The following is a 24,129-nucleotide window of genomic DNA, read 5'->3' on the forward strand; positions in this document are numbered from 1 at the left end:
GCTTATATATCATTCAGGAAATTTTGGTATCATGGAAAATGGATCTCGAATTCAAACTATACGAGGCAGCTCGAATTTCATCTGCTGAATTTCTCTTTTTCTCTCGTTCTCTCTCTCTCTCTCTCTTTTCGCAAATGAATGTTTACCGTACAATCTAGGGATAATAAAAAAAAAGAATTTCCAAGCTTTATATGTAGAGCAATCCTTTCATTGAAAGTTACGCATCTCTCTAGTTTAAGAACTTCAGCGGCACCAGCAGCACCGTAAAATTTATGCGCGCACTTTCGACATCTATCTTGTCCGTTCCGTTTCAACTCATCTCCGCATCGCAGGTCCAAAAGTAACATGAGATACTTGCGTGTGCAGCGAAGAAGTATAGTAATTTCGCTACGAAGTAACGGCGGAAAGTAACAGCCTCATGGCTACCGCAAGACGGTGTCTCATACGCTTTACAAGACCGCCGTCAACGCGCACGCACCATTCAGTTCGGGACTTTAATAAAGATATTTTGCGGGAAGTTATTGCGTCCCCCAACCTTTTTTACACCGTCGGAGAATGGCGTGAAACGGAACACGATAAAATACTCACCCGGTAAAGATGTCTTGAGAAACCCGCGCCATGTCGACGCACACGGCATAACGATCCACTCACCGCACAAATCTGCGACATTAAAGTCGCATTTACGACGTAAGTGAGTAAGCAAGAAAATTTCGGCAATTCTTGCTTGAAAAGAAACTTCCCTTAGTACGGAGGAAAAAAGTTCCCGCGGGCCTCCGATCGACGGAATCTTATTCGCGTTGAAGTGGATCACATCAGTCGCTCTGCGGCGAAGCGACATGTGCGTGTGTGTGTGTGTGTGCGCGCGAGCTTAGAAGTAAAATACTATTAAAAGTTCGCGGGAAAGGCGCGAGCGGGCAAATCCAGATCAATTACCTTTCGGGAGAACAATCTGAGCAAGAGCAGGGATACTGAAAACTTTGGGCCTCCCCGGGTGGATCTCCATTCGTAACTTTCGAGCAAATCGAACGTATTCAGTGACATAAGGTAAGTTTCCGTCTTTCGGGAATTATATAGAATGTCTTGGGAAGAATTTGCTAGATCTTTGCTGATCTCTACCATCATATTTTAATATTTAAACTGATTCGCGTATAATTCGCGATTGTTATGACATAAATATTGATTTTCTATATAATTATGTATGTGTAATCAATGTATAATTAATCAACAACGTTATTATATGTCAACTGTTATTGTATCATATTGTTTATTATATGTTTTTATACAAACAAAATTGTTTTAAGATGCTAATCTATAATGATGATTATAACATTGCAGCGAATACTTACGATTTTTGTCGTAATTATTTGAATAACGCGTCTCCAAAATATATGCTTGCATATATATGTGTATGCATAAAAGGAAGGAAGGGTCGAATATGAGCTTTAACGAAAAAGGTGGCTCAGGCTGAAAGAGAAGTCTTATAATCCGCTTTAAAATTATTATTATTTTAGTTTCATTCTTTACGATTATGGCCGCTGTTAATTTTTATCCCGATCATTATAGCTCAATGTATATACATTTTCAGATTTTAATGGCGGCCGCATTCATTAAAATCTAAGAGAGAGAAAAAGAGGAGAAACGAGAGAGGAAGGAACCTGGGCTAAACGCAAGCGAATATAATCTTGAAAATAATTATCCTCGTTGAAAATTCACGGATTATAAGGGAAATAATCGTACTTAAATTTATCCCGATTTTGAGCTGGCTAAAACTGATTGCTATGTATTATCTCTTTATCGCATGGCGCGCCAGATACGATCCACCACCGCCTCCTTTGTGTCTCTGGGAGCTTTCAAGATATTATTTCCTTAAAAGACCTCCCCCGGATATGACGTCGGATTTTACAGGGATAAAATGTTTCTTGCTTCCACAGAAAAGTTTATACTTCCGCACTTGACTGGTTTTTATTTCGTCCGGCTCTACGTAATTCCATCCGCTTATCGAAAAGAGAGTTGATTCGAGTAAATATAACTTCCGAGACTAACACGTTTCATCGGCACTTCTCTTTTTTTTCACATTCATTCGTGCCGACCTACGGTTTCCAATAAACCGAGGGTCCTAAGAATACGCGGCCGAGTGAACTTATAACGGATTTACACGAGTCGAGTGGTGCTATCGCGTATCGACTGGCTGTCGATCCGACATTACGTCTGTTGTTTTGCACCGAACTCAATACTCTGCACTGGTTTACGTAACCGAACAGAGAAGAATTGGTCACACTGTTGCTCCAATATCGGAAGTCGAACACCGGTGATATTGACACCAACATTCTGTAGCGGAAATCGTGACGGATATCCCTGCGAAACGTACAAGTTCTTCCACATCTAAAAACATGCCAAATAACACAGTCCCCCTCTTTTACACCGGAAGAGAGCATGTTGTAGCTTTTCCTTCTTTTGTTTAGCGCGTCAAAGCGAATAATATATCGTCCGAAAATTCCAACTATGAGAAAACGTCGAAAAATGAAAATTGTTTTTCCGTGAAAAGACAATTTTGTCATCTCGTTATTTAGACGTTTATTTTGCAAAACTATCCATGCGATAATTTAAACATAGCAATTGTATCGTATATTCGCGATATCATTTTAACATTGTTAATCACAATTTTTTTTTAAAGTTTATCAGTTAGTAAATCTAGTCACTTTATTGTAATTTTATGTATAATTGTTACGTAGAATTTTATGCAAATTTATTTGAATAAAAATTGCTTTATCTCTATAAAAGAGAATGACAATCGAAAACTTAAAAAATAGAATGCCAATTTCGTACAAACTCTCTTACTTCACTAAATCAAAATTTTAGATTGGCTCCTTTTTCTCCATGTTACCTCGTCTGCAACCATTTTACTTAACTATGACAAAGCATCGCGGTAAGTAAACTGCTCGTTAATCAGGACGCGAGCACACAACAAACTCTTAAATAGTCGGCGTGCATTAATCATAATGCACAAGCGGCTGCGGAGGCACTATACCTCGCACTTGAAACAGAATATTTTCCTTGATGGTGGTACAAACAGAGGCCTCCCCCATGTTTATCGTTGAATGTGCAACGACTGTCGGGTGTCGGAAATGGAGTTTCCATGGCTCGACGATATCAGATAGCGCGAAGAGACGTGAGGTGAGACAACGTCACTTTACATGGGGTTCGTATGTTACATCGTCACATCACAAACGTGAGGGAAATACTCACAGAATGAAGGAACTGCATTCCCATCTCGAGGGAACAGTGCAGCAGTTTCCTTTAAGCAAGCTTCTGATTATCATGATTACAAAGTTGAATATATCGCAAAACTCAACGACAGATCCGCAAACGAAGATATTATTATTATATTATCAAGTTATGTATCATCTCTTTTTAGAGTAAAAAGAAACTGCTCTCGCAGCTTTTTCCGCTCCTTTCTTCCCTTACTTTAAAGAAACAACAGTTCAAGAAGATAAATGCGCTCGTTCTCTGTACCTCGACTTCGAGGAAGTCTTAATGCGAAGAGCCGCCATTTCTTTAGAGTTTTTGCAACGATTTCTGGTTCCCCCGTTGTTACTTGGGAACCACCTTATCTTCACTTCGCTCGTATTTTATAAAATCCTAAAGCATGATATAATATCTCTGCTTAAACGAAAACTGATAAATATACATTGAACAATGTCCTGCTTTTTAGATACTTTATTCGAATTGTTTTCTTTTTTTATTACAACACAAAGAGAGAGCCAATTTTGAAATTGATGCGTAATTATAATAAAATTAAATACAGGGAAATTCGTTTTTGTTTCACCATGTGATAATTAAATTATATGTTATTATATAATAATTCAATAATTGATTAATCCGATATATTAATTCAATAATTACTAAAGAATATGCGATAAAATATTTGCAAATATTTCCCGATAATACGTTGTCAATAATTTGCAAAATTATAAAATGCACAAAATTTATGTCTACTCGCATATGCGTATTATCCGCATTGAAATGTCAATATTGGCCGACAGAAATTGCGAGGTATGCCGCTCTGAAAATCATTGCTATCTCGCGGAAAATTTATCGAATTACATTCTATACTTTCGGAACTGGAATACCTTGTATTTCTCGTTCGGCCGAAACGGGAACGCACCGTCTTGGTACGATAAATGCCCTCGTTTACCGAAGCTTTAACTTCAAGCCAAAGGTCTGCTGCCCGTTGACTGTACAAAACTTTTCACTCTTTTCTCTATTCTTTTTATTTTTTTACTAAAAACCACTGTCAAATACAAAGTTTCTCGATATAGCGACTTGTTGTGATACAGGTACCGGTATCCTTGGCGGAAAATATGGTAAGTTGGATATTTTTACGAATGTCTGTGGCATTGACAAAAAGAATTTCTTTCAAAGCTATCTTATCCATGTCAAATTTTCACAACCATGTTAAATATATTTTCACTTTTAAATAAAATCTATTTTTTATCAATAAAAATATTTCATTATACATTACTATTTTAAAATTAAAAAAAATATAATTACAATTTTATCTTTCGTAAGATCAATAGTTTTTTTTTAGAAATAAGGATTTAAATATTATTCATATTTTTTAAATAAAATTATATTTGTAAAAAAAAATTTCGCACTATCAATAATCGAGTTGCCCCCTCATCCTTATTCATTAGCTATATTTATATACAGCGTTTGATTCGAGTGCTTTTTGAACATTTCTATCTTGTTTCTCTTCGTTTATTCGGTGCACATGCTTCTCCGTGCCTGATTCTGATGAAAAGGCACAAATAAATGAACTCGGACATAAAGAAGTGCGATTTAATAAATTCGAGTGCGAGATATTTAATACCTTGCTTAATTTCTCTCGCGAGCACTCGTTGTTCGTCGTAGTTAACAACTGTGTTATGTATATGCATAAATATCCTTGTTCTCATTAGTGCCTTTTTGAGGATTATTGTTAGCAATTAAACTGTGAAATGTTATAGTTTAAAGTTCTATTTTACAATAAATCTCAAAACTAAATGGTTGTGTTCAGTCGAGTAATTGCACTGAAAGTTAATAGAATTTAATTTATCATGATTATATATCTTTGACAATTATTATTGTTTCAATGGGTTTGTTCTTTATTCCGTTAAAAATTATTTAAATATATTTTATATATATATTTTTTAGAATTTTTTTAAAATATAAAAAGAAAAAATTATGAAAATTTAAAAATAAATATAGAAGAGATAGTTACAATTTCAAACTTTCTTTGAGATATTTTTCATCTCTGTTAGTATCTTAAAATTATTATTAAAAAATAAAAAATTAAATCTGTAGAATAGATTGTATAAAATTGATTATATATTTTTCCAAGAATCATAAAAGAGATATACCATCACTGTCGAGGCATTCCATACATTATATTGTACGGAAAAAAGAGCAAAAGATAGCAATATGCAATTTTGCTGGCGAAAGCGCGATGGGAGTAAAGGCACGTTAATTGGCATTCATCTGGAAAAGCTTTACCAACGGCTGAAGTGTCTACGAATAAGCATGGCTCCTAGCAGGGATGTGCGAAATGTCGGTGAGTCAGGAGGGAACCCAGGAGAAGCTAATTATCCCGCGGGAAAAATTCCTTGGCGCATGCCGGCCAACGGCGAATCCGAGAAGTGACGCACGTTCATCCGTTGGCGTTTCCATAACTTTTCAACAGGATTGTTAATTGGATTCTTTTTTTCCTCTTGGCTTATGTTCTGTCACTTTTCTCTCTCTCTTTTTTTTCTTTTATTCGGCATCGTATGTTCGTTTCGCCCCAATGACCGTTTACTTTATTTCGAATTTATTATATTGCTTTAATCGTCGTTTTACGATTCTATTGTTGGCGCACTGAAAATGCCTGTCACGTCTAACGACAATGGAAAATGCGGTTGGAAATGAGGCGTAACGTTAAAATATAGTTTAAAAAAGAATAAGTTTTAGAAATACTGCCTTTTAATTAGCATTTTTATCAGAGTTTACGATTTAATTTGAGTCGAATAAGAAGACTTTTTTTTAAACTCACTCATTTAAATTACATTTTTAGTGTAAAAATACAAAAATTAAAGTTTCATTAAAAAGTTTTACTAGAGCTTAAAAGCTGGAAAAATATATAAAACTGCGTAAATAGAGAGAATTAATGAAAAAATTTTAATGATTAATATTTAAAATAACTTCTTATGTAAATATTTTCTTAGCTAACATTATATATTATTTTTGCAAAAATTATATAAAATAATTTTATTGTTGCAAAATTAATTATTGTTTGTATGCATGTTTATAACTTGATTCATAGCCGCTATTTCATGCATTTTATCAAATATATTAAACGGCTTTAATTTTAAAAATCTTTTTTGTGGTGATTTTGGGCAATAAACCTCAAATCAACGTTATCAATCTTATGCTCTTATATATAAGTAATATAAGTTTTACAAGAATAAAATTGCAAAAGTATGATGACACGTAACTTCAAGGCAATACTTTATACGAAGGCTGTAAAACTTTCATGTCATTTTTAGCATAATCGTAATATACATCAAGTGACTGAGCGCTCGAGCGGCTAATTGGATATTAATGAGAGACATAATTATGTACAGGGAGAAACTCCGACAAAGTTACAATTGGCTTCGCTTACTTGAAACGACCCTCTTGGAATACTTCCTCATTACTATAAGTAAAAATAAGGAGCTAAACGGGGAATTTATCGCGTTTCAGATAATAACAACATAAATCCAAAATAGAATTACCAAGCTAATTTAAGATTTTGTCCTGTTTACAAAATATCAACATGTATCTGACGTAAAGAGTTGCAAAAACTTTCCAATTTCCATCTTGGATTTATGTTACTATCCCTTGTAAAACGTGACTTCGAGCTGTTCTGTATCTTTGAACGCGACGACTATTGCAAAAACCTTGTAATCGCGCGAGAGCGTGTAAAGTCCGGCTAATTGATTGGACAAATCTAATTGAATCAATAACTAGGAAAACCGTTTACGAATAATTATATTGGTTTAGCGATCCATCGATTAAACGTATTGTACACAACATTTCTGGATGGATATTTTGAAGCAAACAACTTTTTACATTTTATAACATTTTCTTTCTTAACAAACTGATAATGAAAATAAAAACTTACCGATTACTGTTAAATTGACTTTAGAGTTTCTTGTTTGGCCGATTTGAAAATCAACGCGGCATCTGTAAATTCCGGCGTCCTCTTCTCTGATATTTTCGATGCCCAACAGCGCTGGTTTTTTATCCAACATGAAATATGCGCGATGCGAGAACACATTATTGTCCGACCATCTTTCGGCAATACCGAATTCTCGGTCTCTAGCATCGATGCTGCAACAAAAAAATCAAATTAAAATTAAATTAGTAATTTAATTGAGCATCAGCTATGAACTATCGTGTTACGTTAATCTTCTCTGGACAATGCATAATCTATTCAATCATGGATGTGCTTATAATGGACGCGTAATCTCTTCTCCTCTCTTGTTTCCTAATAAAAGGAAGCTTGCGGTATCACGAATATCAAAAGTATTTTAAGTAGATCGAATTAATATCAAAAATGAATTATTATCCTTTCGCTTTTTCATATTAATATTAAAATACGTAATGCGCAAATTAATTTAGTATCTGATTATGATGATAATAATAATAATGTGATAATTCGCATTTTAGAGATACGAACTGAAGGATTAAATTTCGTTGGAATTCAAAAACGCAAATAAAATTACACGCATCGAGTTAAACGATTCTGTAATAACGTTAAAAAAACATAGGTCGTAAAAAAAATTAGATTGTATGAACTATCTTGCACAAGAAAATATTTTATGATGCAGTCAACTATCTAGTCATGTACATAATCCAACAGACAGATTTTTCGAAATACTGTATCGTACAGTTTACGATATGTGTCGCGCGCAATAATAAGCACGCATAAAAATATCTACCTGAAAAAAAGCGCGATATAGCCTCGTTGAATTATAGCTAGGATAATTTCACGGTAGATAAAACACGTTTAATACTTGGTACGAAAATTGTTATACAACCAAAACATAGCGAATGTTTACATTGAACAAGCGAAACGGAAGCAAAACCGATTCTTGTAAAACAGAGATTTTTCTGTTGCCACAATGTCGCATCGTTGGTTTTTCATCGAACTGCAAACTTTTCTTTCTCTCTCTTTTTCTTCTCTCTGTCTCTCTCTCTCTCTCTCTCTCTTTCTCTCTTTCCCTGCGTGATCCTATCATATAATAAAGTTTTCGTGTTTGTATTGCGAGAGTTTTTTTAGCAAAGACAAGCGTTGTTGAAAATCACTTAAATCGATATAACGAAAGTATTTAAAAAGTATATAAAAAATTATGTGTAAAGATATCGGTCTCTGACAAAGATGAGGCGTACATTAAAGATAAAACAAGTATTGACAAGAGAATGATCTATTTTTAACGTATTATTTTTTGACAGATTTTGCAGGTTCATTTATTGTTGATATTTTCTGAACGAAAATATATTGAAGAACATTTCTGCATATGGAAAATATGAATTTTCCGGCGAATGAAACCTTTAGAAAAGATAATAAATGATAATGTCATATTATATAATATAATTGATTAATTTGAAATGACATTATTTCAGTAGAAATTTAATTTAATTTAATACTCAAAAAAATACATTTAAAAAGCGAAATGTACGAAAGCAATATGTGAGACAGTAGATAAATTAACGAAAAAATGTCCTCTCATATCATCGGATTGCTCGTCGTCAGCCGACGTTTCCGTAGTGAATATCGAAATTCTGATCGTTCGCTTCTGATTTAATGGCAAAAAATTGCGAAGCCAACTCGATGAAACGACATTTCGACGATATCGGCAGATCATCAGTGTGCAGTATGTGTTGCACTCGTGAATTGTCACTTGAGTAATTCGATATTTGATTTTGAAAAATATATGATATCAAATCACGGCTAGTTATATATAATGGCAAATATCATTACCGCAATAATTTCGATTAAATGTTTATCAGCATTGTTTTATCGCGGCTGGTGGTCGCGGGTGAATTCATCAGTCGTCACGAAGGAATAAATTAAAATCCACAAGGGATTTCGCGCCGCATAGTTTAAATCGCGTTCTAGCCCCGGCGCGTTATCAGCACGGCCGATGTAATTGGCACATAATTAAAGTTCCTCCAATGATCGTTACCGCGGGCAATCATTATTTCAAGCTGTGAACGCTATTAAATTGTAATAATTATACCGCCATAATTGATTTTGTTTCGCACGATTGCACTCTCTTTTGCCCTTAATTACTGTCTAATGATTTACATGACATGTGTGACACGCGGAATCTATGGTTTTAAATTTACGAATATTTGCCGATTTCAGTCAGTCGCAAATCGTAAAATATAAAAGTGAATTTGTTGAATATTACATATTAAATATTACATAAATGATTTTATATTTCACATTCAAAGATCAATAAATATTTTCGCTGTCAAACTGACTGCATTTACTGATCATATTTTTGATGTTAGAATCTCATTATTGGAATAAACAATTGAAAAATTTGACAATATTCGATAAATTTTCTTGCAGATAACGTGCCGATAGATGGAGAACTGATAGAACTCGTCGCAGACAAATATAAATATATTTCATGTTGTTAGTTTTGTATAATAATTGATTTATTAGCATTTCGAACGCAAGTCGCGAATTCACATCATTTATATTCTCTACTCGCACGATTGTATTGTTGGAAAATCCAGATATCTTCCACTTAGCGCCTCGAATAAACGCGTATCTCCGCGGAATTTGAAAGAGCGAATCCGCTTACATATCGTTGCTATTTTTCTGCCTTTTAAGATCGAATTCTAGAGTTACTGCGTGACGAACTTTTTGATATGTATATTGTAACATTTGAAAAGGTTTTAAAATCGAGAAAATATTTCAGAGCGTTATACGATATTTCTGTTTTTCTATAAAAGGAAGTGGACAATAATGTAGGCAGGGCGAGAGTCGCATGTTAAGCAGCACGGCGTCGAAATATAAAGTATTATAAAGTATTACAGTCATCGCTAATCTACGTTTCAAAGAGAGAGAGAGGGAGATTTGTTTATGGAATATTATATACATACACAAAATATCATATAATAATTTTAGATTAAAAGATATATCTAATATGAAATTTGATTGTAGCTGAATTAACAGAAAATTGCAGGATTAAATTATTATTTTAGTTATACAATTTAATTATAATTGCAGCTATTTAACTGGATTTGCTTTGCAAATTTTATTTATAACTTTGTTACTTATAATTATTTTATATTATTTTATATTTTATTGTAATATTATATTATAATATATAAAATATTATAATAATATTATTTATAATATATACAATAATATTATATAATATACAATAATATTATTTATATATAGATGTATAAAAATTTAATTTATATAACATTTTCATAACATTAATGAATCTATTATACAAGAGTATGATTTTAATATGCAGGTAATTTTTAATTCATAGTGAGGGATCAATTTTAAATTAAATTTATTGCATAACGAGAATAATTAACATTAGAAATTAATAAGATTCTCAATGTGAGATACAAATAATTAATAGAAGAATAATTAATTACAAATCAAATACAAATACAATAATTAATTCTATTTTATGTCGAGAATATTAACAAAATATTAAGATAAAGAATAATTTGTTTGTTTTCTATATAATTCACAATAAGAGGAGAAAATTCAACTCGAGGAAAAATCACATCGCGATAGGGAAACTAGGTGGACGCAATTTTATTGTCTACCGGGACTAACTCGATTAAGACGTCAAGCCAACGTTGCGCGTCGATGAAACTATCACGAAATTTCGTTATCCAGCGCGCTCATCGCATTTTCCACGATCAACTCGGAAAGCCGTCCGATGGTCTGGCCGTATCGTCGACATTGCATAAACGACCTGATGGCCGGCACGTGACGAGTAATTAAAATCTGGTGCAAAATCATACGAAACATTTAAATCTGTTTGCGTTATCCCGAATAACAGCGCCGTGACGTGCACGCGCAAAATATATCGTAACATCGCGCATTGTTATTTTTTCTCCTCTCTTTGTTTTTCTTTTTTAAACGCGCACTTCGATCGTAAACATTATTTTCAATCGTACCGTCCCTTTTCCCCGCCGTCATTAGTATGTGTGTCACGAGGCGGGTAACAGTTGCGTAATATAACCGCAAAATTTAATCTACATAATTTTCTGTACGAAATCTATTTCAATGATTAAAAAACATCACCCGTAAGCTTCCCTCTCCCTCTTGTATCTCTTCAAAAATACAAGATAACATCGCAAAAATTAAAATAAAAATTTCGAAAAAAGATTTTTATCGAAAATTTTTATTAATTTCTTATTTGTTTACTTTTTTCTGCAATAACAATGTAACAGTAATGATGGCAATGAGAGATTACTTTTTTTTATGAAAATACGTTTTTATTCTTGCTCAAAAAGGACAAAATACAATTTTAAATTCCCTTTAAATTTCATGCTTGAAATTGTTTCGAGCATGTTTCGTTATGTTTGCGCGGAATGAGGAAAAAAAATTATGGAATAATTCACTCACCAACAATTATACACCTGCCATATGCAAATATGTCCCTATTATTTTTTATTTGCTTTAAAATCTCACGAAGAAAATTCAGTCTCACACACACGGACAAATCGCGAAAACGCATTCGATTACGATCGCGTGTAAATTTACGCGCTATGCGATCGAGTATTACACTTTTTAGGCTTATTTACTTTTGCATACACATTTTAAATCTCTTCCGATACGGAAATCGCGCGGGTAATTTCGAAAGATTATTGCGAAAAAATTATTAACGATATTTCACTTTCAATAAACTTAATATTCACAAAGCGACTATTATGTCAATCGATGGATGATTACTATTACATATATTAGCGAGAGAAAAACATTGTACGAGCATTATTTGATATATTAATTCAATATCGTTCACGTTCATTTGTTTCCGATCGAGAAAAGAAAGGGGCTCATACGTCTATTCCTGGAATTAGTGCGACACAGTATCACATATGCACACAAACGCGTAAACCTTCTTTTCTTTAAAAAAACACGTGAACCGCAAAACATTTACTGATAAAAAACAGAGACTGTCGGCGGAATTGATGCGGGACAGAGAGATGCAACATACACAAACACAGTTACGTCTGTGTGCTTTAGACAAGTCTATCAGATGCGCGTCTCCGAGAAATATATATTCCAATTGTCTATAGAAAACTAATTGGATAAATACAGCTAAATGAAAATGCGTGATATTGAGTAACAATTACCTTCTCGTTTCGGAGAATTCTAGTATTGAAATCGGCGAACATGTCGTGTCATGTCACTATCAACAAGAAAACTTGGAAAATGGCGGGCTCTGTGTAAAAAACGACGTAAATTATTCGACTTTTTTCATGATGTTTATTCTAATCGCAGTGTCAAACGCTGCAAGATACACCAGGGAGTGTCGAATTACTTTTGCTAGAATACAATATGACTTACTTCAATTTCGTCGTAATTATGGGCCTCTCGAATTATTACTTCAACAGACGATCGCGATAAATTACGCGGTCTCGTGCACGCAGGACGCAGGAATGCTTGTAAGCGCGATAAAAGGTGGCGTCACTGGGTGCATCCAGAAGCACAACCGCTCACTGAGCGGCTAAGTAGCACTCGAATGTGATTGGTGAATTCAAAGATAGAAACCAATCACATTCAATTGCTATTTAGCTCAGTGAGCGGTTGTGCTTCTGGATGCACCCACTCACTCTTACGGAAAAGCAAGGAGTTGATTGGTTATCGTGTCACTTACTACGAGCGCTTTCGCATCTTGCATCTTCGAACAATACATAAATCACGTAAATATTGACCAATCACGCGTCGAGTATAAAGACCGCCATATTGTTGCGCCCTTCGTATTAGGCCCGTGATTGGTTAGTTTTTTTACTGTCTATGCATTACCAATCTATGCATTCGGCGTCTATGCTATGCTCTTGAATTTGGCGGTAAAAGCTCTCGCACTTTCGTTAGTCACCGAGTGGCGATTGTCGCAAATATCGAGCAAAGTATCGGGCAATCGTCGCGATTACGTCGAGATTAAGTGTCTTGCGGGAATGACAGTAATATTTAGTCGGTGCGTGAACAAACGTTTCGTCGAGATTGTGCAACGAGAGTCTCAACAAAGGAGACTGCCTTAGTAGTCGCGCTAGTCTTTGCTAGTCGCCGAATGGCCGCCATTAAGCGTACGTGGATTTTGGAAGCGTCGAGAAGAATATTCGAGCACAGCCTCGAGTGATCTCGCGATTGATAACGATCGATGTTTATCGGTGAATGCACGATGAGACTTCGTCGAGCGTTTCTTTTCGATAAACATTTTGGTTATTTTCATATAAATCGGTTATACGTTTGTGCATCCGTTACTCGTCAAACGGCGATCAGTGGGCAATTGAGCATTACGAAATCAATGAGCCATCGATGTATTTATGCGTTTATAAATCATGGACTGGGAATATAATTATGAATTTCGGGAGTGTGTATTGAAAAGTATCGCACCGGTGTTTTAATGCAAGCATGATACGAGTGAATATATTTCAATATATAAACTGATATGCATAAATATAGGGAATGTCGAATAAAAGTATCGCAAGTGCAGGTGAATATGTACTGATAATCGATATTTGATTGGAAGAATATTGTTACATGTAAAAAAAATGTCGAAAGTACAAAACAGTACGAGTATTTTTTTACAAAAATTAATATATATCAATATGAATAATGTACATTAATTAAATATATTGAAATTTTGAAAAATGCAGTGTTAACTTTATAAAAGTGCAAAAGAAGTACTTGTGTCGTATAGTCTATGATAAGTGTCCCAAATATTTTTTAATACATTGTATACAAGTCGGGAGTGTCAAGATTAAAGATGGCTGACTGTCTTGATCCATCTATTGGATTACGCGGTCATGCATCACGATTATTCTTAACTAGCGCTTCGCGCGTTCCAGTATTTGTCGCGAGATGTCTCCAAACACGTGCGCGCGCGCGCTTAACGCAGCCTATGTCAAGTGTCGCGAATCGCAAGTGTCGAATCTAGCGATGGACGATCGTCTCGATTTACCCACTGGATTACGCGAACGCGTCTACCGCGAATATTTGCAATCGAAGTCCATCGCTTCGCGCGTGCGAGTGTTTGTTGTCGCGAGATGTCATTCTTTAAACACGTGCTTCGCGCAGTCTGTGTCAAGTGCCGCGAATCGCGAGTGTCGAATCTAGCGATGGACCATCGTCTCGATTTACCCACTGGATTACGCGAACGCGTCTACCGCGAATATTTGCAATCGAAGTCCATCGCTTCGCGCGTGCGAGTGTTTGTTGTCGCGAGATGTCATTCTTTAAACACGTGCTTCGCGCAGTCTGTGTCAAGTGCCGCGAATCGCGAGTGTCGAATCTAGCGATGGACCATCGTCTCGATTTACCCACTGGATTACGCGAACGCGTCTACCGCGAATATTTGCAATCGAAGTCCATCGTTTCGCGCGTGCGAGTGTTTGTTGTCGCGAGATGTCATTCTTTAAACACGTGCTTCGCGCAGTCTGTGTCAAGTGCCGCGAATCGCGAGTGTCGAATCTAGCGATGGACCATCGTCTCGATTTACCCACTGGATTACGCGAACGCGTCTACCGCGAATATTTGCAACCGAAGTCCATCGCTTCGCGCGTCGAGTGTTTGTTGTCGCGAGATGTCATTCTTTAAACACGTGCTTCGCGCAGCCTGTGTCGAGTGCCGCGAATCGCGAGTGTCGAATCTAGCGATGGACGATCGTCTCGATTTACCCACTGGATTACGCGAACGCGTCTACCGCGAATATTTGCAACCGAAGTCCATCGCTTCGCGCGTGCGAGTGTTTGTTGTCGCGAGATGTCATTTTCCAAACACGTGCTTCGCGCAGCCTGTCGGGATTGTTTGCGATTTATCGCTTTGCTCGTTTCAATGTATGTCGTAAAACACTATTTTTTTCAAAGGTGTTTTTTACAAAACTCATTGAGAATAAAAAACATCATGCAGCTAAAACACTGCGAAACAGGTGAGTTTATATGTAATTGTAATTATAATTAAATGATTTTTTATTTGGCTTATATGCGGCGAATTGATATGATTGTGTAGTAATAAATCCTGCTTTTTACGGGTATATTATTAAAAAATTGTGAATAATATGGTAAAAGAAAATTAATAATGGACGTTAAAAATGAAGTAGAGATTATTCATATGTATCTTTTTGTACAATTTTTGCAATACACGATTTACATGATAATTATCAATAACTAGCTTGTGTATGCTAAATTTTATGTTATAAAATAATAAACAATTTATTTTTGCCTTTTCTAAAAACTACAGATTTAAAAAATGGAATTATTACTGCATATGTATTATTGTATAGCAAATGATGACAATTTCTGACAAAACGCGCGCCGTCCCTTCTTTTTTCGATAGTCGCTATAGAGCGATGCTTATGCAATATTCAACAGTGATATTCCTCGCAAACAAGAAATATATATTCTTTTAGCGACGTGAAACGACGGCGAAAATCGAATTCAAAGACAATTTTCGGATAAAAGCGACTACCAATTTCGTATTGTGCCGACGGGCTGTTTGCAGTCCGTTCTGTAGCGATAGAGAAACGACCGGTGGTACGTAGTTTGCAGATCGCTACATGTGCATATGTACGTGCGCATATGTGCGCGACTATGTGCGCTCGCGAATGTATGCTCGTCTGTATATATGAATTGATTGCACTTTACCTGTAAACTGATGTACCGAGATCTTCGCGATACCAGAGCACAAGATGCACCGAGTCTCCCTCGTGAGTGGTTGATATGTCGCAGGGAAGATGGGCGGAATCTCCGACTAGTGCCACGATGTGTGATATGGGTACTAGATAACAGAAATGCGGAACAGTTAGATTCGGTTTAGTTGCAAAAAAGTCATTTTCGAAAAATTTAATTGGTAAATCTCCATTTTTAATAATCGTTAATAACCTTATGGTGCGAAAATACTTTTGTAACTATCAATAAATTACCTAATGTTAAAAAAATTCATGTGTTTGATTAATTGGGCGAAACAATTACTAAGGATAATTAAAAAAATTAATGGTATATGTGTACATATTCATATTTTTTGAAAACTTTCTCGCAAACCGATTCGCTTTTTAGAGACGTAATCAGCAGATTGCGATTTTATACGCGTATTCAATAAAAATGTAACTTGCAAAGTCGGACGCGATACGTCTGCATATTGATAAAAGTGCAATTTGCCCGCACGGCATATAAATGAATTTATTTTATCTGAATAATCTTTCACTTTGTATGCAATTACGTATCGTATTTGTTTCCAGAAGCGAATTTCTCTGTGATTATATTATTCGGCGATGCGAGAACACCTGTATAATGCGATAAGTATCAGCCTATTATTGCTCATTCGAACCAATATACATATAATCGTATTTAATATTAGGATAAACACCTTTGCGTTAATTTATATTAATCTATTAGCTTATTCAATGATAACGTGTTATGTCAGTAAAAATAAATTCGAGAGCGCGCGTTATTCTAAATTCTCTTATTCAACACTCTTCTATATTATCCACAAAAATAATATTGTAACAGCAAATGTAATTACATTATTTTATATGTATTTTAAATGCATTGCTCAATTTTCAATTATAATATATATGGTATTTATTAAGTGATTTTGTTATAATTTTTAAAAATAAATATTACGGTGCATTACAACGCGCATTACAAGGTAGATATTTTACAGGCAGATATTTTACATTCGTTTCGTGAACTAAAGCCCGATAGGAGCGCTTTTCGTTATATTTTCGATAAAACATCTTCGGCTACATATCATATGAAACCGTACGAAAGCTTTGATGTATTTGCGCATAGATATGCCGCAATAAGGCAGTAAAAATTCAGTGTGCTCGTGAAGATAAAATTCAAAACGTCAGTAAAGCATCGCATCGTGGTGCATTGCTCGCGGTACAAAAATGTGACAATCCCTTCGATCGAAATCGAATGATCGTTTTTATTTATTTGTCTTATTTGTTTAATGATTGTTTTTATTTCGATCTCTCTCTCTCTCTCTCCCCCTCTCCCTCTCTCTGTTTTTTCTTTCAAGATACGTGAATCTAACATGGCACGACCACGGAAAATTTTGAACTATTTGCAGAGATACCAGTAGACGAGCTCTGGTGTATCATCGCTGGAGTTTGTGCTCGTTCCATCATTTTCCCAACAATGCCGTATCGGTAGTTCTTCCCTTCTTTGTATTTTCTACACCCGCGGTCCGTTCGCCAAGATATACCTAGCCTAAGAGATATCAAAGGCTCGTGTCGACATAAAGTTTTACCCGAGAGCATTCTTTTTTATTAAGAATAAGATCTGCATTGGATTTTAAAGTACAACGTGTATTCGTGTGTTTGCGCCACTTCGGGTACAGCTGGACATAAGTAATATTTTTTACAATTACATTGCCTGTTCGATAAAAAATACTTCATTTCATATATTTCTGCGTCAGATATGAAAATGTACCGTTGGTTTCCATTACTTTCTTACGTAACGGAAAAATCCTTCATATGCAATAACATTTTAGATCTCAGAAAAATGCATGCGACATTTATGATGAATTCGCAATGTGTAGCTTCGATTATTTTTAATAATTGTCAACTTCGTAATAATTATATTCTCATCTTATGTATGTATAATATGTATAAATTATTTTTACATAAAAAGATATAGAGGAAATATTTTAGAGTAGATTACATATATTTTTTAAATAAAATTATAAAATTTAAAGATTGAATATAATTCTTATAAATGATGTGTAAACTTTTACATACAATTATGTAATTTTATTTGTAATTATTTAGTTTCTATCGCAAACGTTATCGCTAATCTAAATTGGATATGGTTAGAAACAACAATAGCACGACGATAATAAGACGAGCAATAGCCAGTATTAGCTGGCCAAAATTCTCTATGATTGTTGCCGTAATACTGAGAAGTAGTCACGGAGCAGAGCTCGTCGAGAGGATCAACAGAGAGGATCATACGAATTCGCCGATAAAATAATCCGATGGCGGATGGGTTATGAGAGATGTGTCCTCACAAAATTTTTTCCTCGTAAATTCGGAGAAAATTAGAGTATTATCGACCGACCTGATCGGATTAATGTCATATGATGGACCGTTGAATTCTAGTTCTTCTTTTATGGACGCGGACGTATCTCGCGATCATTCCTCGCGGATTTATCCTAAAATCGGGTCTTAAACCATCGCGGGATTAGGAAGAATCTCGCCAAATCTCGCCGAATCTCGCCGAATCTCGCCGAAATGTCGGTTCAGCACATCCTAAAAGAGATGAATTCTCTTTTTCCTTCCCTTTTCCGCTTTCTTTCTTCATCTTTTCGATGCATCGGAGATATCGTGGACTAGCCGCAGCTTTAACGACGGATGACATTTATCGGGCCGACAGGCGTAGCGAGCAAGTTTTGTTGCGCATGTTCGTTGTTCGCGTGTAATGGTTTCCGGTGCCATCTCGCCAATGGAATATTTCTCTCTTTCGCCAGAGAAAGCTTCCATGTACTCTTTTCGTTTCCTCCTTCCGAGATACCCCGTAAGAGTGCACCGTGTCATCACGTCTGCTATCTAATACAAGGCATCTTACGCTCCAGCGGGAGCTCGAGGCATATTTTTCGCGATGTTTTGTCACATGTATATAAGAGTTTGCATCGTTTGAGACTTGCGACACGTACAGTGTGTGTATATATTTTTCTTTCATAGAGAGAAAAATAATTATTCTTTTTATATACGTTACTCAATATATCAATTTTACGAGCATTGTTAAAAAATTTCATATTAATTCTATAAGTAAATAATTTTTTAATGTATTAAAAATCTGAAAAATAACGTGTGTTTTTTCATGTTAAATATGTAACAAAATTTGCAAATTTATAATGCAACAATCAATGAGTATGAAACTGACATATTACTTTGTTAAAATTTTCAAATAATTAAGAGGTCTGACTTTATTTTTAATAATTATATAGTTCTTGATAAATAAATAAATTAAATAAGTAAATTTGACAAATGATTTATTTTACACGCGAAAGATATCCTTTGGTATATATATCCTGAAAACACGAGACGTTTACTTTTCCCTCGATCTCGACTAATATTCGCACCCTTCGCCTTGCTTTGCCTCTCGCGTCTACTTTGATCGTTATGGTGACGTTCGAAAACACGTCTTGACGTTTCGTGCCGTATCAACGACACGTGTGCATTATATCGGCGTCGTTGCAGGCGTCGCTTGCGTCATGCTGTTTGTCATATCGCGGGAAGCATGTACGTAAACGGCTGTCGTGCAGCAACGGTAGCAACCAGAAGCACACCGTATGGTCTGAATCGATAATATCAAAGGGAAGAGAGAGGACGTTGTAGGCTTCGGTCTTTGCGGTCCGCTCTGATTTGACCCATATAAAGCTTCGAATGACGCAAATCGACCTAAACGAAATATTTCAAACAGTACTTTGATTAATCGCAGGTATACAAGACTGCGTCCAGAGATTTTAATTCTTTCCTTTCCAGAAAAGTATATGAGAAATCTGAAAATTATGGCTTTTTAAATTACTTTTATAATAAATGGTAATCACATATATAAAAAAACTAATATCTCTCACTACTTTACACCTCTCATTTCTCTGTGCTTGGAATTACTTAGCATTAATTATAAATATAATCGAGACATATTTCAGTAACGCAAAGTAAACTTTTCACACACTCGAGAAGAGAGAAACGTACGTGCGGAAATCTCCATGCGCAGCATACAAATGTGCACACTGATTGCTAAATTCGATGCAATAGCAGAGGAAGAGAGAGAGAATTGTGTTAAATTTACAAATACTTTACCGATGTAAATGACATAAGCCGCATCAGATCGGTGTTGCCATGAATGTTATATTAGGTATGAAATATTTGGATCCGTTTACAAGACTAAATAAATACTGTCGGTAGCATATTTAACGCTCAGAGAGCGGATAAAAAATGTGTTTATAATAATTGAAATGTTTCGCGGTCACATAGAAAGAGAGAGAGAGAGAGGAAAAAGGAGAGAGAGATGAGAACGTGTGATATTATTCCTCGCTTGTGCGAATTCGCGAATTTATTCGCGGCAGCAGATCACGTCGATGCATCATAGATGTACTCTTGAATAAAGTATACCTACCAAAAGCGTTCTTTATATTTTTCCAATCATTGTTTAATATTTCGCGGTTCAGTTTTGATTATTTATATACAGTATATGCAAAACTTTTATTTGTTCGAAAATATTACATTGTAAATAGACTAGATGGACCTTCTATATTTTTCTTTTTTTCATGTGCGATGTTTTGAAAAATTTTATTGCAAATTTCTCACTTTTGAAATTTCGTACAGAAATAAAGGCTGGATATATTATTTTGAAAAACCTTGTTGGATGAATGAAACAAAAATAGTCGGTTGATAAATTAAATACGTGACTGAGCTAAAATGTACTTTAACCGTACTATGTCGAACACATAGTGGAATTGCATTAACGTCGCACGCTAACGTTTTTCAATCTCAAGTTTTCGCGAAACATTCTGCTTACAGTTTTTTTTAAAGCATTTATAACTTTTTAATCATGTTCCTGTCATTTAGAGTTTTTAATTTGTATATGATATCGGCAGAATGACACGTAGATGAATAAGGAGAAGAAAAACATCAAATTAATTTCTCTTCGTAAGATAAAAATGCAAATTTCGATCATTTCATGGGAACGGCACACATTTAAGATTAACAAGTTATTTAGTTTGCAAAACGAAACACGACACGTTCTGTTTACTTTGCATTTCTGTCAGAGAATTACAATTGTAATCTCCCGGTTAATTGAAAGATACGCGCATGATTACCAGCAATACGCGTTCTATTTGCATACAGAGGCATTTCAATAATTCATGTCCATTACATTATATTGAAATTTAATAATTACCAGTTGCGACCATCGCGCTCTTTTCTGTTATTATCGTATCCAATGAAAACTATTAATATATAACAAGAATTGCATAAATGATGCTACACACCAAGCGGCTATTTATTAATCCAATCGCATTGAAAATTCGGTTTGCAGCCGAAACATGTTGACAAAGTTGACGGATGTCGCGATCCGCATAAACTCCATTGACGTACGCGCGTGCGCGCACACGGGACTTATTTAATGATCAGTTTATCTCGCGCGGCATCGACCCTGATACCGGAAATAAGTCCGCGCCATTTCATTCCGGATGTATCCTGCAAGGGCGTAGCCGGAGATCATGAGAGCAGGCGTTTCGGTCACGGCGCGTCCTAAGGGATCTGTCCTTCCTATCCCCGGCCAGCCGCGTTGGTTTTGCCAATGTAAATTGACTTGTCAATTTGCACAATGCATAGCAATAAGCGGCACGCTGATGTAGCACGTGCTTGAGCTCGTGAAATCCCCTTGGTTTCATGGCTGAGAGATTCCGTAATATCCACTACCCCCGGGGTCCCTGAAGAATCCGCGAAAGGAACCTCGAAGATACGTCGAGTTCATTCTTCGCCGTGCACGTACAAGAAATTGCTTCATTCATTACCTTTATGATAATACGATATAAAATAACCACCCTAGTCCATTCATGATATGAGAATATTTGCCTTAGATGATATAATACGACTCTTTTTGATTACGTTTCGTAATCAAAAAGAGTCGTATTATATCATCTAAGGCAAATATCCTCATATCATGAATGGACTAGGGTGGTTATTTTTATTATGACGAATTGTGAATAAACAAAATTTGGTTTACAAAAATTGGAGTAATCCATTTTTCTATATGTTCAACACGATCGGTACAGAAACATCATATTTTTATTTATTTATTTGTATTTATTTATACATAGATTTATACATAGATTTGTGAAAAAATAACATCTAAAATAGAGATTTTTAGATATTATTTTGTTGGAGCGTCGAATATTTGAGTATTTGATGATTCGGTTAAAATATATTTAATATAATGTTCCGCGCGCGACATACGTTATTATTTAGGGAATTACATAGTGCGCGAAGGTTTAATTGGGCTGATTACGGCGGTAATAATATCCGGTACGCCTGCGTCAATCGAGGACGATGTTCTCCATCGAGCGGTACCCACAGTATTCTCTTATTGAACCGGTGATATTCTGTCAAAATATTTTTCATCCCGCCCTCTTGCGCGTGTATTTCATTTTTCTTGGCCGAACTTAATTTCTCGAAGACGTCGATACTGTCGGCTCCGGGGAGCATTTTTCACCAAACAATCTCTCCGAGCACGTCACGCTCTCTTATTCCGTCCGTCACTCAGCTTGACATTTCTATATTCCTCGATATATCCCGCCACGTACACGCATTGCATTCAATACATCGTTATATATGTAGATATTTGTGACATTGGTGTGACAATCACAATGTAATATATTTTCATATAAAAATATCACTCTTGAATTATATTCATTACAGCTAATTTGTCACAGCATGATGATATAAAGAATAATAAATTTAATTATTTTATTTTATATACTACGCAATTTTTTTACTCTTTTTCTCTCTTCTTTATGCAGAGAGATCTTTGAATTATATACGACACGTATATTTACATCAGAAAAATAGAAAATGGACCAACCATATTAAAATAAACGTAGATATAAATACTTAATGATGTTGATTAATAAAACAGTGCGTAGAATGTATGTAATAATGGCGGGAGGGGGCATTTGTAATCGCGTTATCTTATATTGATTTATGTGATGATAAAATTCAAAGAAAGTCTCTTTAATACATTTTCATTCGTATTCATACCTCAGCAGATATACGTGACGAAAAGATCAGCCTTTGTGATTCCCCAAATGTCAGTTATACGTACACTTTCGTACAATTTATTTATCAATCAGAATATTTAATAACGGATTAAATTATTCATGCATATGTCATATCGAGAATAACAACAAGCGCTCTGTTGCTTCGATGTTGTCATTCTTCATTTATTCGCAACTATACGACGCGACCACTAAGCTCCATGATTAGAGAGAAAATCCATATATTTCCGCAGAATTACTGTCGCGCAAAGAGAATGCATGCTGAATATTTTCTAGATTTGTCCGATTTTCTAATTAGCGTATATTACATTTAGAAATTAGAAATAGAGAAAATCTTTATTACGTTTAAAAAATGTTTTATCAGAAATCATGACTTTGAAAATTGTTTGTAATTGTATGTATGATAATAATAATCTAGAATTAATATAAAACAAATACCATTATGTATTCTGTTTCTTTTTCTTTCTTTTTTGTAATTGTTTTAAATATATATTATAATAATATTATAATGTGACAAGAAATATAGATATTACATATAAATCGATATAATATGTTTATGTATATTTATGACGAGCGCACGCGACGCAATACATTTATAGTTTATCATGATTTTATAATTACGGTTTTTTATAGAAATTTATAGGAATTACAGAAATATAATTTTAATTATTATCATACTTTTATATCTGGGTACTATATTTTTTTAGCTAATTCGATATTGCTTTTCTACGTATCCTTTCGCATCAAAAATGCTGCATAAAATATTACTTATAAACTTATTATTACATAATTTTATGATTATTACATGCTTTCAAGCATGCCTCATATTTACATTATAAAATTATGTTATCGTGATCACTGATGACACAGACAGAACTGTAGCACAAATCAGTGACATATTAGCAAACTATTATTTTTGCATGACATCGTATGCATGAGTGATGTTGATTCATCGATGATCGATTTCCATCTCTATAGCGACAATAATTGGCGATAATAATTGGCGCTAATTGAACGTTTACTTTATCAGCATGAAGTTGCAGTCATACGCGAATTGTTTTTCCACT

At 35.0% G+C, this 24,129-nt stretch overlaps 1 protein-coding gene across 3 annotated transcripts in view; it reads right to left on the reverse strand.

Annotated features, from left to right (window-relative positions):
• The window catches only part of LOC145976684 (neural cell adhesion molecule 2), a 194,167-nt gene that overhangs the window by 55,958 nt on the left and 114,080 nt on the right, over positions 1 to 24,129 (reverse strand). The window contains exons 2-3 of one of the 3 annotated variants that reach the window (XM_083107989.1): positions 15,919 to 16,051; positions 7,178 to 7,386 (exon numbers count right to left, since the gene is read on the reverse strand). In XM_083107989.1, coding sequence (XP_082964115.1) covers positions 7,178 to 7,386; positions 15,919 to 16,051 — 342 coding nt within the window. Of the gene's footprint in view, positions 1 to 7,177; positions 7,387 to 12,405; positions 12,494 to 12,619; positions 12,693 to 15,918; positions 16,052 to 24,129 lie in introns of those variants that run through there. The other 2 variants (XM_083107991.1, XM_083107990.1) reach the window with 2 other exon arrangements.

Source organism: Camponotus vicinus, unplaced genomic scaffold (genome assembly GCF_025532165.1).
Source record: "Camponotus vicinus isolate PSW18456_S1 unplaced genomic scaffold, iyCamVici1.0 SCAF_9, whole genome shotgun sequence".
Lineage (NCBI taxonomy): Eukaryota > Metazoa > Arthropoda > Insecta > Hymenoptera > Formicidae > Camponotus > Camponotus vicinus.